This window comes from Geotrypetes seraphini, chromosome 8 (genome assembly GCF_902459505.1).
Source record: "Geotrypetes seraphini chromosome 8, aGeoSer1.1, whole genome shotgun sequence".
Lineage (NCBI taxonomy): Eukaryota > Metazoa > Chordata > Amphibia > Gymnophiona > Dermophiidae > Geotrypetes > Geotrypetes seraphini.
The window spans coordinates 39,024,245-39,042,108 of NC_047091.1; the positions used below are offsets into that span (position 1 = coordinate 39,024,245).

The 17,864-nt window shown below is 42.8% G+C and overlaps 1 protein-coding gene across 1 annotated transcript in view; it reads left to right on the forward strand.

The window, feature by feature from the left end:
• Nucleotides 1–696: 696 nt before the first annotated feature.
• LOC117364411 (cytochrome P450 2G1-like) overlaps nt 697–17,864 on the forward strand; it is a 128,211-nt gene continuing 111,043 nt past the window's right edge. The window contains exons 1-3 of the mRNA XM_033953554.1: nt 697–961; nt 2,211–2,373; nt 2,734–2,883. Coding sequence (XP_033809445.1) covers nt 782–961; nt 2,211–2,373; nt 2,734–2,883 — 493 coding nt within the window. The 5' untranslated portion in view covers nt 697–781. The remainder of the gene's footprint in view (nt 962–2,210; nt 2,374–2,733; nt 2,884–17,864) is intronic.

Sequence of the window (17,864 nt, forward strand, 5' to 3'; positions counted from 1 at the left end):
TCCTGGTACTAAAGCCAAGCTATACCAATTAGGAGCTGCTTTGACACACCAGATAGCGTGTCAAAGAAGCTCCTGATTGGTGTAGCCTGACTTTAGTACCAGGAAGAGGCGGTCAGAAAATACTAAGCATGATCCCGCAACCAAATTTCAGCACCCGCCAGTGCCACAGCTGTCCTCTCCTGCCTTTGATCCGCTACTAAACTGTATTTGCAATCTGCTACTAAACCATATTTGTTTTTCAAAACTCACGGGGTTCTGAAATTCGGGGGAGTACTGTATATAGGAAAGTAGACACCTACTTTCTTGTTTAGAATCTGCACCTACTGTATGTAAAGGAGGCTGTTATAGAATTATCCTAAATTGTTTTCAAAGAAACATACAGACATAGGCAATAGAGAAATCAACTAAGTTGAAAAGTTACTAAGTTTGTGCAAAGTACAATATATAACAGGGAGGGGATTCAATTTGCCTTTTCTGAACTTACACACAGCCAAGGTGAAAGGGCCTCTTAATAAAAACAAGCGGTATTGGCCATTTTTCTCTAACATTCTTTTGCTAGACAGTGATATTCTTATCTGCGTTTATCTCTGCTTTTTTCCTGACCTTTTTGGGCTCTCCACTTGCTCTAGCCAGCCAGGATGTGGAACTGTGTCATCATACCTGTATATTAGGTTAAATTTCCACTTGTGAACTCTACTGAACCTGAGTGCTATAGAACAATATAAAAAAGGACTCTTGCTTCTCACCAGAATCACACTCAGCAGGTTCCACAGCTGGCAAAATGGTACTGGTAGATGCTGTATCCCTCCTCCTGATCTTCTCCTTATCCTTTCTGATCTTTCTCTTATCACAAAGAAGTATCAAGAAGTGGAGAAAAATGCCACCAGGTCCTAGTCCTCTGCCATTCATAGGCAACATCCTGCAGCTGAAGCCCTATGATGTACTGAACTCTTTCAGAAAGGTAAGATTGAACTATATGGTTACCTTACACAATGTCATAAGCGATAAGATGAGCCAGTACTGGTTTTTCTCCCAATATGTTTCTGGTCTTGTTTCTTTAAGACAGTGTCTCTCAAACTCTCTTGAGCCGAGGCACACTAAAGGTAGTGGCCATGGCTTGAGGCACCCAGACGTTGCCGGACATCATCACGTCAATGTCCATGCATGTGCAGAGGTTATCCAGATGGGCCCTAATATGCCAGTAGGGGATGCCAGCAGGGAAAATGGCCGGAAAGAAGGAGAAGCACTGGTGCCAGCTGATTGCCTAAAGCAGTGTTTCTCAATTACTTCAAGATAAGTACCCCCTAAGTCTAACAAATATCAACTGAGTACCCCAACCACAGACCTCCCTAGGCCCACCCAAGCTCTGCCCCAGATCCCATACTCTTTACTAATTTTAATGCAATTTTTTCCATTCATTTTTCATATACACACAATATATACAGCAGATATAAATTCTTAAAACTGACACATTTCAATTACAATATTGAAAATAAAATCATTACCTACTAGCGATCCTCTGCAGGTTGCTGTAATTAGCTTTAAATGTGAGACCAGGAGGCTAAGGGGGAAGCCAGAGGATGCTAGAGAGAAGGGGGAAACATGCAAGCCTTCGGCAAATCGGGTAGTGCTGGTGCTGTACCACATAGGGAAGTCAGCTGGCAGGCGCCTCTCTTCCTCCTCAGTGTGCCACAGCACACCTGGAATCTCAGGAGGCATACTAGTGTGCCTCGGCACACAGTTTGAGATACACTAATCTAAGGAAAGCAGGGGCTACAACTCTATAAATGCAATGGGAATAAAACCAGGACTGACAGAGCGCTACTACATCATCAAAACAAAGATATTATGCACATTGCAAACTGCTTTTTCCTTAGCATTTTGAACATATTAATAATCTGCAAAAGAGGCCTTCAGGGAAAGAACAGTCATTCTTATTCTGTTTCATCTGGGAGAATTTAATATACTTTGTGACTATCTTGTATAAGAAGCCTCTAGCAGTTTCCTCCTGCTCACTTTGATCTCCAGCTCAGAAGAATTGGGGATGATTTAATTTCAACTACTATATATGAAGAATTGTTGCCCTTTTTATATATCTTCCCAACTCAACTAAACCAGCCATTGCAGTGACATCCTTTGACTGTGTGTCATGCTCTAGGGTTCCCTCCCATCAGCCTGGCATTTTTTAATGTCTTTTGTGTATTTTACAGCTGAACAGGAAATATGGGTCGATTTACCTGGTGTATCTTGGAACCCGGCCAGTTTTGATACTAAATGGTTATGATGTTGTGACAGAGGCACTTGTTGATAATGCAGATGTGTTTGGAGAAAGAGGGAAAATTCCAGGACTTTTCAATATATTTGGCGATTACGGTGAGAAAACACTTAAAATTTTTCTTTGTATGGATGTGAAAACTTACCCTATGCACTTTTGCGCCAGCAGCAACAAGTATAATTTGGGAAATTTCATTGATTAGAGGGATCATGTTTTACAACAGAATAAGGCTATTATAACCATATCCTCATCCAACAACTATATAAGAAACAAAGGAAATAGAGTGAGTGAATTAAAAATGGGAGGGGGGGAGGTGTGAATTTGGGAAACATACCCCAAGACTTTTCATTACTAGGCAGGAATTAAAACTTATCCTACAGAGGTTCCACTGACAAATCTAGGTGACTTGAATATTTGACTACCACTGGTCTTTTCAATCTTGTGTTTGTCCTTTTCAGGGATTATATTAACCAATGGAGAGCGTTGGAAACAACTTCGACGATTTGCCCTTACAACAATGAGAAATTTTGGGATGGGGAAGAGAAGCATTGAAGAGCGGATCCAGGAGGAAGCCCAGTTCCTAGTGGAGGAAATGAAGAAAACAAAAGGTTTGTATAGTTGTATGTGAATACATGGATATGTAAGTAATCTCTTCTTTGTTCAGTGGAGTGGAGGAGCAGCCTAATAGGGCAGTGGGCTAAGAACCAGGGGAACTGGGTTTGATTCCCACTGTTGCTCCTTTTGACTCTGGGCAAGTTCTTACTCCAGGGCAATGATGTAGCAGAGGTTCAGATTTGGTCCAGTTGATACAGTAGCCAGATATCCCTGAAAATTTAATAATAATATTCTCAATTTTTGGAAAAGAGCTAGGGGTAAATGTAATGGCCACTCAGCACCCCACCTGGCAGTTGCCTCTGGGGTCATTCCAATTGACCCTGAGAGATATCTATCTATCTATCTATATTATGGCAGGGGCGCCTAGCTGGACCCTTATGAATCAGCGTAGGCCCCTGTCCGATCGAGCGATTATGACCTTAATTATGTGTTTTTCAATGCCTCCCATGCAAACTATTCATCATTCCTTAAGGTGTCAATGGACAAAAAGGTGAACAAAGAAAAACACAAAAACACTTTATGGAAAATAATCACCTTCCCTTTATTATGACTGCACTTTAGTCAATTCTTAAGTATGTCAGGAATCTCCTGGTTTGTGCAGATCAAACTTAAAGTTCACAATTTGTAAATCCAGAGAACCCAATTGGTTCTACAACTTCCCCCAATGGGGTTTGGTCTCAAAGAAGAAAACAAAAATCAAGCAAAATAAATCCTTCTCACAATAATAGGCATTAGCCTTCCAGGCTTTCACCAGAGCTGGGAGGCTTCTGACCTTCCCCCTCAGTGTCTCCCTTAACCTGCTATGAGGGGACCCCCCTCCCCCCAAAAAATACTTTCCCTTTACTTTTCTCCCACAGTTCTCTTGTCTTGCACTAGGCTCTTGCTCTGCTGGTAGGCACCGAGCCTATATGCCACCAGCCTGGCTTGGGCGAGCTGTCCCAAATATCATTAAGCCTGCCTGCCCAAAACTGCAATGCTGTAAATCCAGCACACAGTACAGCCTCTCCATTGATTATCCCCAGGCTGGGGAACAACATCAGCACTTTAGGCAAAGTCCAAAACAAGTTAAATAGTAACAGGCAAAAAACAAAACATGTTTACAGCCTTCAGAAACGTCAAACAGGGCAACTTAACTTTTCCACTGAGTCTCTGGAGCCCCTCCCAAACGGACAGGCAAACTGCTCCCTGGGCTCATCTTTGCAAATGTTCAAATTGAAAAATTCTGACCTGCTTAGATTTTGGCTCAAGTTCATAATTTCCTCTCTGCACTGCTCAGGAACAGGTATATTATCCCATTCCATTACAGGATCAAACTCACAGCTTTTCACAGGGCTTTCCACCTCCATAGGCAACTCTTTAAAGGGCTCCTCTGGCCACTGCCATCCTCCTTGCTGTTCACACTAGCTGTGTCATCACCAGGCTCCTCCCTCCTCTCTCTGGGAGATCTCAATGAGGAAAAGGGCTCTTCACTTTGCAGCCAGAGCTCTTTCGTCAGATTTCTTAAAGGGCCAGATTTAAAAGGCACAGCACAAGTTTGTTTTTTTCTTTCTGTTCTGCACTGTTCTAGCTCTAGAATTGGACACTCCACTGATGTTGCCCTAACACTATATGCCTCCATCTAATGCAGTGGTTCTCATTTTCATTTTTAAACTGTTTTTATTAAGTTTTCATAAAACCATACATAACAGAAAAGAAATAATTGGTCATGAAACATACATATTTGGAAATACATGGTAGTTATGACCAAATAAGAACTGACATGCAGAGGCATGAGCCAGAACAAAAATCATACCTTTTGGCATGTACAGAAAAACGCATAACATGGTAACAATAAGGAAAAGTCTTGCAAAAGGGAATCACATCTCTGCAGCAAAAGGAGAGTACGAATTAGGAGAAGAAGAACATTATGGGGTTCATAATAAAAAAAAAAAAAAAAAGTCTAAAAAGTGTCCTAAGTGGCTACTTGGACGATCAAAAAGCCTGATCGTCCAAGTACCCATAACCAAAACTGGTTTTTAGACGTATCTAAAACCAACTTAGGCCTTTCCCCTGCCTCTAAACGCACAGAGAGAAAAGAGGCGTGTTTAGAGGAGGGGCAAGGGGGGGCAGTGGGCGGGAGGTGGGCCGACCTACACCTAGGCGTACAACAGGTATAACCAATACAGTTTAGTCGGCCCTTAGACCTTTTTCACTTAGACGAAATAAAACCAGGTCTGTGCTGAAAAACGGGCCGCTAAGCTGATGGCCGCTGGCGCCATCAGTTCAGCGGCCTGGCAACCTAACCATTGCGGCAGGAGAGATGCCTCATCTCCCCTACTGTGATGCCATCACTCTTCTACCCGAACTGCCGTGACACGCGATGGATCACTCCCCCCCAACACAACATCAGGGCAAGAGGGAGCCCAAGCCCTCTTGCCCTGTGGCAGCCGCGACCTCCCCCTGATAACATCGGGGCAAGAGGGAGCCCAAGCCCTCTTGCCCCAGGCACCCGCGGCACCCCCGACTCGTTCAGGCCAGGAGGGAGCCCAAGCCCTCCTGGCCCAGACGACCCCCCTACCCCCACCCCCACTACAGTACGGGCAGGAGGGATCCCAGGCCCTCCTGCCCTCAATGCACCCCCCTCCAAGAACCCCCGATCGGCCCCCCCAGCCGACCCGCGACCCCCCCCGGCCGACCCCACGACCCCCCACCCCACCCCCCCTTCCCCGTACCTATTTTAGGTTGGCCGGACAGACGGGTGCCAAACCCGTCCATCCGGCATGCAGCTCAACGAAGAATGGGCTGGATTGGCCCAGGGGCACCAAAGCCCCGTCTCCTGGTGGGGCCTAAGGCACCTGGGCCAATCAGAATAGGCCCAGGAGCCTTAGGCCCCTCCTGTGGGCGGGGCCTTAGGCACATGGGCCCACCCGGGTTTAGGGACTTAGTCCAAAAGGGGACTTAGACTTTTTTTTTATTTTGCCCCTCCACATTTTTACTAATCGTGGTAATGTGCCATTATCCTATGGTGAAATTGGAAAGGAGGTATGGGAAAAGTATTAGTATATTCAAGTGAAGCCTTCTGCTATGGGCAACCAAGTCTTTTCCGTTTTGGATTTAGTAGCAAAATTAGAGGTCGCTATCAGTTAACATAACGGTTGCACACTAAAATGTGTTGAGGAGGTTGACTGATTTCCATTTTGATAGAATCATTTGGATGGTCAATGCGATTAATGTATCAAATAATTTTCTGCTTTGTTGATGGTAAGTCAGGGAGAGCAAAAGATCTAAAAATGAGAATCTCAAAGGATAGGTCTGAGGAAATAGGAAGGCATTTGCAAATGAGTTTCCAAACTGCGATCCAGAATTGATGTATGATGGGACATGAAAAAAACCCAAATGCTTAAAGTCTCCCAAATTGGAGAGACAGTGCCAACAGAGGTTGGAATCTAATAATCCAGATCTGTGAAGTTTACTTGAAGTCCAGAAAGCTTTATGGAAGAAAAAATAGAGAGATTGCATCAGGTTGGTGGAGAGAGTGAGTCTACAAGATTTCATAAAAAGATCAGACCATCGAGTATCAGTACCATCCCAGGAGGAGGAATCAGACCAAAACTTTCTAGACTTTGGAAATAGGGGAAAATGGGAATCCCTAAAGATTTCGTAATACAGGGAAGTAGTATGTCCCTGAAGTTGACCAAGATGAAACAATGAAGTAGTTTTGGACGATTCTGGGATGGAAGATTCTAAAGACCTTTTGAGTTTGGTTATGCAGTGTGCTAATTGCAATCATCTATAATAGTCAGAAGGAAGTAGTTGGAATGTGTGTTGTAGTTCTACAAAGGGGATTATGGTCTTATTTTTGATAATTTGGTTTAAGGACTGAATACCCTTTTTAATCCAGTAGGGCCATGAAATAATTTTATTTTCTATCCTGATATCATTGTTGTGCCAGGTAGGAGCCTGGAGAGTTTGAGAGCTTGGTGAGGAGAATGAGTGTTCCAATATAAGAATGGTTAATCTAGTGGTATGAATTGTAGCAAATTGAGATGAAATATGGGCTTTTGGCATAAAGGGAATGCAATTCAGAGAAGCAGGGTGCATAAGATGCGACTCAATAGCAAACCATCATAGGACTAAGGGTAGACTTATAGTCCCAACCACCCCAGGGACCACTGTTCATATATAGAGACCCAAATAATCAGGATTTCACAACCAATCAAGATGACCTTTATTCTATACAATCACTGTGGTGCTTTAATTCCAAGACACACTATTTGGAGGCTTAAGGCTTGCCCCATCTGTCTTCAACTTGCTAGTATTAAGGAGAAGCTTTGCAAACTTAAACAGGAATTGAATACAATTGAAGCAGCTTCCATCACTCCACAAAATCATACCAACTTACCATCTCTACCTCAAAGAATAAAACAGCCCAGGAATAAATGGGTCACACTAGGCTCAGGAAGACTGCGACATGTAACACAGAAACATCCACCTTCACTAATATTACCTCTAAAGAATTCCTTTGCTTCTCTAGTGCACTGCAGGTCCGCCATCAGGGCAGTACTACCAGTTCTGCATTCAGGGGCCCGGAGCTGACAGGGGGCCCGGGCTCCCCCAGGGTCCTAGGCCACAGTCTAGGGGAGGGGAGGTCCGCCCCAGGTGCACAGGAGAGAGCTGGACGAGGAACCCGCGGAGTTCAATACATCTCGAGCCGCGAGGCTCATCTTCTGCTCCTACCTGCCCTGCTGCTCACATATAGCGATCGGAAGTGTTCCCCAATGTCAGTGCTGACGTCAGAGGGAGAGCTTAAGCAAACGCTGACGTCGGAGAATACTTCCGGTCGGCTATTTGTGCGCGGCAGAGCAGGCAGGAAACAGGAGACAAGCCTCTCGGCTCGAGCTCCGTTTTGCTGAGAAAGTTGCAAAGATGGGCTGGGAGGCAAATGCGGAACACAAAAGGGGGGAGGGAGTGCGTTTTTGGACACAGAAGGCATGGACTTGGGAGAGATGAAGGGAGGGAAAGAGATGCTGAGGTGGGGGAGGGAATGGGTTTTTGGATACAGAAGACATGGACTTGGGAGAGATGAAGGGAGGGAAAGAGGTGCCGAGGTGGGGGAGGGAATGGGTTTTTGGATACAGAAGACATGGACTTGAGAGAGATGAAGGGAGGGAAAGAGATGCTGAGGTGGGGGAGGGAATGGGTTTTTGGACACAAAAGGCATGGACTTGGGAGAGAGGAAGGGAGGGAAAGAGATGGTTGTGTACACGGGGAATAGAAGAAAGGAGAATTTTTGGTCATAGGGAGGGAGTGAGGTACAGATAGTGGCATACCAAGGTGGGGAAGGGTGGGGGGGCGGTCCGCCCCACCCCAGGTTTACGACCCAAGGGGGTGCACAGCTGGCCACCCTCCAGTGTTCTCCCTAGGCCGGCAAACTGCGGCTCTTTAGCCACTTGAGTGCCACCGCTGCCATCGGGAACAGGCCGGTGCTGAGTTCTCCCTGCTTTTCCCTGTGGGGCCGACCAACTCTTGCCGCTCGCGTCAATTCTGACGTCGGAGAGGACGTTCTGGGCCAGCCAATCGCTGCCTGGCTGGCCTAGAATGTCCTCTCCGACGGTAGAAGCCTGGACCAATCAGGCCTTAGATTTAGCAGGGATGGGCCGGGAAGGGGCGGGCCCATCTCATTTCCACGAGGCGGGCCTGTCAGCTGGACGGCAGCAAGACCCATCCAGCCGACCAACATTGAAAGGTTAGTTGGGGGAGGGAGATTAGTTGGGGCGGGGGGTCGTCGGGCTTTCCGGCAGGAGGAGTTGGGCATCCTCCTGTCGGCGATTACGAGTTTTGGGGGAGGGGGAGTTCGGAGTTCCGACAGGAGGAGTTGGGCATCCTCCTGTCGGTGATGGGACAGGTGGCCGCTATACTTATTGCAGCAGGGAGAGATCCCTTGCAGCGATAAGTGTAGCGACTGTATATAATTTAACCCGATTCTCTAACCGGTGTCTGTACCATGGACGCCGGTTACAGAATCGAGGTTTAGTGTAGGACCTATACAGAATTAGGGCCATGCTGTCTATATTTTGCACTATGGCCCCCTTTTACTAAACCGCAATAGCGTTTTTTAGCGCAGGGAGCCTATGAGCGTTGAGAACAACATGGGGCATTCAGCGCAGCTCCCTGCACTAAAAACCGCTATCGCGTTTTAGTAAAAAGAGAGGGGGAAAATTTGTCTATTTTTGTATAGTAGTTACTGAGGTGACATTGCATAAAGTCATCTGCCTTGACCTCTTTGAAAACCCACGGAATATAAATGATAATTAACATTTTCTCTGCGTACAGCGTGCTTTGTGTTTTTAAAATTTTATTGTTGGTAGATCATTTTGACTTAGCCACAAAGGTAAGGGGGAGGGAGGGGAGCTGCTGAAAGACATCTAGTAATCCTTGCAGGCTTGACTGTGCAGGGAATTATTTTTGTAAAATCATGTTTTGTTATGTGACTGGCATTATTTAGACTTTAATTTCTATGAATGAATAGAATGAAAATGATATAAATTACTTGCTTGTTTTTATGTGCATGCGCTGAAGGAAAGTGGCGAGAGAGTGGGCTGAGGACGCTGAAGGGAAATGGGGAAGAGAGAGTGGGGAGAAGACACTGATTTATAAATTGACAATTGTACAGAATATTGTTTCTTTTTTATATTCATCTATAGCTGCATGTTAATGATGTGCTATATGCACTTATTTATCATCATAACATACATCATCATTAACATGCAGCTGTGGATGTGTAAGGACAAGCTGAGGAGGATGGGATCATACAGATGTGTATGTTTAGATATGCGCTCAGATGTGTAGCTTTTTCTGATATATTTATTAAGCTTACAGTATTTATAAAAACACATTTAATACTTGTTACAAAAAATATTGTGCAATTGTGATCTACTTCTGGCCTACAAAGGTCAAAAGAAATCCTTAACTGAGATTTTACATTCAAAAGTGAATTATAGCTACTAGCACTATTATTTATTAGTTATTTATTAAGCAGATGTTTGTTAGTTTGTTATTAGTTCAGTATTAGACATATGTTAGTTTAGAATAGATAGGTATAGATTAGATTAGTTTAGGTTAGGTTAGGACCCTGCTGAAAGAGTCTACCTTGACGTGGTTGCAGGCTTACAAATCTTTTGGTCAAAGAGTGCGGCGACAGAGAAAAGTATGTGTGTATTCTGCCCATGGAAGAAGGGGGGTCGGGGGGAAAGGGTGCGTGGGGGGCCCAATAGGATTGCTCAGTAAGGGACCCAGAAATTTCTGATGGTGGCCCTGGTGCACTGCAATACTCAAGAAAACAGAAGGGAGGTGGGACTGGAACCAATGAAGGTAACTCAAGAGAACAAGCGCACCCTAAGCACAAATAAAAAAGCCAAAAACAGAAAACTATTACTGTTGGGGGATTCCATCATCAGAGGCATTAACTTTGGAACACAGGGCGAGGAGACCAAAATAGTGAAATGTCTTCCAGGATCCTCAGCTACCAGGAGTTCCAGGCAAATACTGACTATAATTAAGGAAGAAACTAAGGATTTTAACACTGATGTTGTTATCCATCTGGGAACAAATGACCTGGCCAACAACACCACATTTGCAGCACAGAAAGCTTTTCGGGAGCTTGGTGAGGGTTTGAAACCTTTTGTAAAGACTTTAGCTTTTTCTGAAATACTGCCTGTATATGGAAAGGGAGAGCAAAGAGTGAAAAACACAGAGGACTTTAATAGATGGCTCAAAGCCTGGTGTCATCAAGAAAGCTTCAGGTGCATAGGAGGATGGGGAAATACATAGAATGACAAGATGCTATATTGCACTGATGGGCTACATATTACTACAGCAGGAAAAAGAAACCTTGCAGAGAAATTTAGACAATATGTTTCTAGGCATTTAAACTAGAAGGTGGGGGTATGTATGAAGGACAATTATAGAGACCACCCCGGCAAAAAAAAGATGTGATAGTAGTAAAGATTGCAACATAAACAATATCAGAAACTCATTTCTTAGTATTGCAACGGAAAATGAAACAAACCAAAAATCCATACGAAAAAGGAGATTACCGCTGAAAAATAGCTAGAAAGCGATGACCACAAATGCTCGCAGTCTAAGCAACAAAGTTCATGATCTGCAAGCACTGATGTTAAAGGCAGATCTAGGTATTGTCGCTATCACAGAGACATGGTTCAGTGAATCCCATGGATGGGATGCAAACATACCGGGATATAATCTTTTTAGGAAGGACAGAGAGGGTCAAAAAGGTGGAGGAGTAGCTCTCTATGTAAAAATCAATATCCAAGCGACTGAAATGCAAGGGACCTGGAGAAAGGAAGAAGTGATATGGATCGCTCTGAAAAGAAAAGATGGAACTTCTATCTACATGGGTGTAGTCTAAAGACCGCCGACTTAATCACAGCAAATTGATAAGGATCTGATTGTGGATATCCAAAAGTTTGGAAGGAAAGAGGAGGTTCTGCTGTTGGGAGATTTCAACCTGCCAGATGTGGACTGGAATGTTCCGTCAGCGGAATCAGAAAGAAGTAGGGAGATTGTGGATGCCTTTCAAGAGGCTCTGCTCAGACAAATGGTGACGGAACCCACAAGGGAAAAAGTGATATTGGATCTGGTCCTCACAAATGGAGAGAGTATCTCCATTCAATGTTCAAGTGGGTGCTAACCTGGGAAGTAGTGATCAAACGGTTTGGTTTGATATAACAGCTAAGGTGGAGAGCGGCCACACGTTACTTAAAGTTCTAGATTTCAAACGTACAGACTTTAATGCAATGGGAGAGTACCTGAAGAAAGAGCTGTTAGGATGGGAGGCTATAAGAGAAGTGGAAAGACAGTGGTCTAAGCTGAAAGGAGCGATAAAAATGGCTACTGACCTTTATGTGAAGAAAATCAATAAAAACAAGAGAAAAAGGAAGCTGATATGGTTTTCCAACCTAGTGGCTGAGAAAATAAAGGCAAAAGAGTTGGCGTTCGTGAAATATAAAAAAACCCAAGAAGAGGAGTGCAGAAAGGACTACAGGGTGAAACTGAAAGAAGCCAAGAGAGGGATACGTCTGGTGAAAGCACAGGCGGAAGGACAAATGGCTAAAAATGTAAAAAAGGGAGACAAAAATTTTCAGATATATTAGTGAAAGGAGGAAGATGAAAAATAGAATTGCTAAACTAAAAGATGCTGGGAACCAATATGTGGAAAGTGATGAGGAGAAAGCAAATGTGCTAAACAAATACTTCAGTTCTGTGTTCACAAAAGAAAATCCTGGAGAAGGACCAAGATTGTCTGGCATAGTTACACAAGAAAATGGAGTAGATTCTGCACCGTTCACGGAGGAGAGTGTTTATGAGCAACTTGAAAAACTGAAGGTGGACAAAGCGATGGGACCAGACGGGATCCATCCCAGGATACTAAGGGAGCTCAGAGAGGTTCTGGAGAGTCCTATTAAAGACTTGTTCAACAAATCTCTGTAGACGGGAGTGATTCCTGGGGATTGGAGGAGAGTGGATGTGGTCCCTATTCATAAAAGTGGTCACAGAGATGAAGCAGGAAACTACAGGCTGGTGAGCCTCACTTCAGTTGTTGGAAAAATAATAGAAGTGTTGCTGAAACAAAGGATAGTGTAGTTCCTTGAATCTAATGGGTTACAGGATCCGAGGCAACATGGCTTTACAAAAGGTAAACTAACCTGATTGAATTTTTTGATTGAGTGACCAGAGAGCTGGATCGAGGACATATGCTAGATGTAATTTACTTAGATTTCAGCAAAGCCTTTGATACAGTTCCTCATAGGAGGCTGTTGAACAAACTTGAAGGGCTGAAGTTAGGACCCAAAGTGGTGAACTGGGTTAGAAACTGGCTGTTGGACAGATGCCAGAGGGTGGTGGTTAATGGAAGTCGCTCGGAGGAAGGAAAGGTGAGTATTGGAATCACTCAGGGTTCGGTGCTGGGGCCAATCCTGTTCAATATGTTTGTGAGTGACATTGCTGAAGGGTTAGAAGGAAAAGTGTGCCTTTTTGTAGATGATACCAAGATTTGTAACAGAGTAGATACCGAATAAGGGAGTGGAAAATATGAAAAAGGATCTGCAAAAGTTAGAGGAATGGTCTAATGCCTGGCAACTAAAATTCAATGCAAAGAAATGCAGAATAATGCATTTGGGGATTAATAATAGGAAGGAACCATATATGCTAGGAGGAGAGAAGATGATATGCACGGACGGGGAGAGGGACCGTGGCGTGATAGTGTCCGAAGATCTAAAGGCGAAAAAACAGTGTGACAAGGCAGTGGCTGCTGCCAGAAGGATGTTGGGCTGTATAAAGAGAGGCGTAGCCAGTAGAAAGAAGAAGGTGTTGATGCCCCTGTACAGGTCATTGGTTAGGCCCCACTTGGAGTATTGTGTTCAGTTTTGGAGACCGTATCTGGCGAAGGACGTAAGAAGCGGTCCAGAGGAGGGCGACGAAAATGATAGGAGGCTTGTGCCAGAAGATGTATGAGGAGAGACTGGAAGCCCTGAATATGTATACCCTAGAGGAAAGGAGAGACAGGGGAGATATGATTCAAACGTTCAAATACTTGAAGGGTATTAACGTAGAACATAATCTTTTCCAGAGAAAGGAAAATGGTTAAACCAGAGGACATAATTTGAGGTTGAAGGGTGGTAGATTCAAAGGCAATGTTAGGAAATTTTACTTTATGGAGAGGGTGGTGGATGCCTGGAATGTGCTCCCGAGAGAGGTGGTGGAGAGTAAAACTGTGACTGAGTTCAAAGAAGCGTGGGATGAACACAGAGGATCTAGAATCGGAAAATATTAAAAATTGAACTAAGGCCAGTACTGGGCAGACTTGCACGGTCTGTGCCTGTATATGACCATTTGGTGGAGGATGGGCTGGGGAGGGCTTCAATGGCTGGGAGGGTGTAGATGGGCTGGGCTAGGTTTTAACGGAACCCAAGCATAGTACCGGGTAGAGCTTTGGATTCTTGCCCAGAAATAGCTAAGAAGAAGGTTGGGCAGACTGGATGGACCATTCGGGTCTTTATCTGTCGTCATCTACTATGTTACTATGTATAGTTAACATAACCATTTATTTTTTTTCATCAAAATGGGACATCTGTTAATTGTCAGCCCCACACCAATCCCACCCCCCAATTTCTTCCATTCATTTTTCATGTACACATAATATCTTATTAATTCACAATGGTAGCCATAAAATTTTTTAAAAATACAAAGCACATTATACGCAGAGAAAATGTTAATTATCATTTATATTTGGGGGGTGTTCAAAGATGTCAAGGCAGATGACTTTAAAATATGCAATGTTACCTCAGTAACTATAGAAAAATAGACAAATATAATGCAAAATATAGACAGCAGATATAAATTCTAAAAACTGACCCTTTAAAAAAAAATTTATTTAATCATTTGGAAAATAGCAAGCATTTTACACATGTTAAATAAACACGAAAAGAAAATTTTACAAATAATATTATAACAAGTAACAATACAACTTCTTAGACCTCAAATAGACCAATGTGGGAGAGTATACCTAATGGGACTAGAAATTTAAACATCAAATAAGAAGAAGAAAAAGGAAATGGCTTTAACGGATAACTCGTCTCATATAATGTAATACCTGTTTTCTCCCTGATGATCTTTTTCATGTCTAGAGAGCTCCTAAGATGTTCTGGAACAAAAAAAAAGTATATTTCATCCCCAAGTATTTAATGAGGCATTTACAAGACTAAACCAATTGAAAGTGGCTCCAAGATCTTTCACTTTTTGCCTCATTACTAGAAGTGTCTCTTTATTAACATCGGGGTATACCCAGATACGCTGTCCCATGAAGGGACCTTGAGCTTTACGAAAATACAGCATTAAGATATTGCTGAATGAAACAAGAGATAAGCAAGGTAGCTATTTCCTCAATTTTTGTAATAGATGTTTCCAAAATTTCTGAGATATTTCTCAAGTCAAGTGGTTGAGGCAAAAGCCCTTGATTTAATCCTGGCTGGCCCGGAACTTCCTCCCTGACATCAGAATTGACTCAGGCAGAAGGCTTCTGGGTGGCAAGCAGTGGCGGCGGACTGGGGAGTGGGTTGAATTGACATTGGAAGGAGGTAGGGAGAGAGGTTGGCAAGCAGCAGCAGTGGCGGACCGGAGGGAGGTTGAATTGGGCGCTGGAGGGAGGGAAGGAGGGAGGCTGGCTTTGGCACAGCAGGGAGAGAGGGGAAGTGATCGCCTGTCCTGTTGTCCCCACTCACAGCTTCGGGACGTTGTCCCTGAAAACAGAACATTTCAGCGTCCCGAAGCTATGTGTGGTGACAACGGGACAGGGGATCTACAAACGGGATGATCCCATTCAAAACGGGATGTATGGTCACCTTAGGTATAGTAGAAGATGTTTGAGGTGCAGTCATCCATATGGTACTATAGCGCAGTGAAGCAGCTAAATGCTTAAAAATAAAAGTCAGGAAGACCCATCCCTCCTTGTTGTTTTGGGGCTTTTAGAGAAGTTAAAGCAATACGGAGCGGTTTTTAATTCCAAATGAATTCAACTAATATTTGGCGACCACGTATTAATTTACGGATTTTTGTTATTAGGCTTTTTAGATTTTCGAACATAAGGAAATCTCTATCTTTATAGCATAAGACACCCAAGTATTTTATAATTCTTTATTTGTAACATTTTTCTTATTACATCAAGTATGCAAACTTGAAAAAGGAAAGGGGAAAGGGGGCATCCTTGTCTAGTTCCCTTCTTAAGGAAAATAGGAGTGAATAACATCATTAATTTTGATTTTTGAGACAGGGGAAGTATATAAAGTTCTAATCCAGTCCACAAAAGGGTCTAGGAAACCAAACCAGTGTAAGGTGTTAAACAAATGAGACTATTCAACTATGTCTAAGGCCTTTTCTGCATCATAAATCCCACTTAGTCTGGATGTATTAAAGTTAGCAGGAAAGTTTCCAAACGAGTAGCTAAAATTTTTGCTAAGATTTTACAATATAGATTTAGTAAAGAAATGGGAATTCCGGAACTTGGAGGCAGAGTGAATGGCTGGCTGAAGACTGAGCTCCCTCCTCTGAGCATCTAATACAAGAATTTACTATATAATAAATAATAATTTTGGCCTGTTTAAGGAAAAATCTTCAAAGATGACATCTAACTAAACAGAAGTTATAGGAAATCCCAGCAAAGTCTTTAGGAAAAAACAAAAGACTAAAGGAAAATCCACAGACATCAGATGGCAGTTAATCATCTGTAGATGCATTGGATATTATAGATGTTATGGACAAATTGGAAAACATAAATTTGACTCTGATGGAGATGAGAAAATAAATTAATCATATGAATGGCAAACTGGATATAATTGCCAACAGAATTGAAAACATGGAAAATAGAGTAGAAAAAATAGAACAAATACAGCAAGAAAATAAAGAAGATCATGAAATGTTAAAAGTAACGCAGAAGAAGATGATAGATCTTGAAAATCGTTCTAGAAAACAGAATCTGAGAATTATAGGATTAAAAGAAGGATGTGAAGGGAAAAATGATTTCTTTTTTGGAAGAAATTTTATCAAAGGTTCTTCCACTCAGGATAAAAACACCAATAGAAATAGAAAGACCTCATAGAATTGGAGGAATAAAATCCCAAAATCTAGGTAAGCAAAAAACAGTAATATTCAAGTTAGTGAGATTCCAACATGTTCTGGATATTTTAAAAGCGGCTAGAGAAACTCAAAATATAGTATATAAAGACTCTAAATTGATTTTTACTCCGGATTTGGCCAAGGAAACTGTTCAAATAAGCAAAAGTTTTTACAGCTAAGACAACCATTAAAAGAAATAGGAGCAAAATATGGAATATTCTACCCAGCACAAATGAAAATCACCTATAAAGATAAGTTTTATATTTCTTCGAAGATCCAGAAAAACTTAAGAAGTTCCTATCTTCTCAAGAAACACCCATGAACTAAGAATTAAAATTATGGTAAGAGGAAAAATTTAGATTGAAAAATATAAAAATTCAGAACTTTATAAATAAATGAATATCTATGTTAAGATGTATTTTTAACTTCAAATATGGCCGCTATAACTGACTTAACTGTATTAGAATTGTTGGAATTAGAAACATTTTAAAACAGGAGAAGATTCTAAGTTTAAACAAATACCTGGTGATGTAATTAATAGATTCTTCAGATATCATCATATTCTTGAATATAAAGAAAGAATCATAAGTTCTTCTTATTCTGATGCCTTCACTTGATCTTGGTTGGAGATTGAAAGCAGGGGAGGCGTGCTGAATAAGGGGAAATGGTTAGAGAAACCATCCATAAGAAATAGGTCAGCGAAAGAGATAATTGCCACTGACTGGTTGATTCGGGAGAAAGTTCATCTGACAGGGCCAAGATCCCTGAGGCTCCGCTGTGCGGCTTGGAATAAATCCACCGCTGCGGCGCACTCAAATGTTGGCTGACTGAATCGGGAAAGGGCCGGGATGGCTGGGAGACGGAGAAAAGGAGACCCAGATGTCAGATGGCTGATTTGCTGTGATTGATTGGATATCCATTTTGTGTTGCTCATGCCCCTTGAGCCGAAAGATGAATAACAGAAGTTGTAGAGAACACATCCGAGATTCAGCAGTGCAGCTTCCGAAACCAGCTGTCTTTTCTTGCAAGTGAACTGTCCAGGGGATTTGCTTCCCCCAGATATCATAGAAGTCCCTGTCAGGCTGGTTGTTGGTCGGGATCCTGCTCTTTGTGAAGGGTCTGTGTAACTTGGCTTGGAGGAGTCGATGCCTTCAAGGAAGAATTGCTCATTTCTCCAGCCTCTCCTGAAACTCTTTTCGCCGTTTAAGCTTCTTAATTCGGGACCTGATGAGCTAATATATCCTTTGGAGGGAGAATTTTGGAATCTGGTTGCAGGATCAGGTCTATCCTTAGTGGCTTCTTCTTA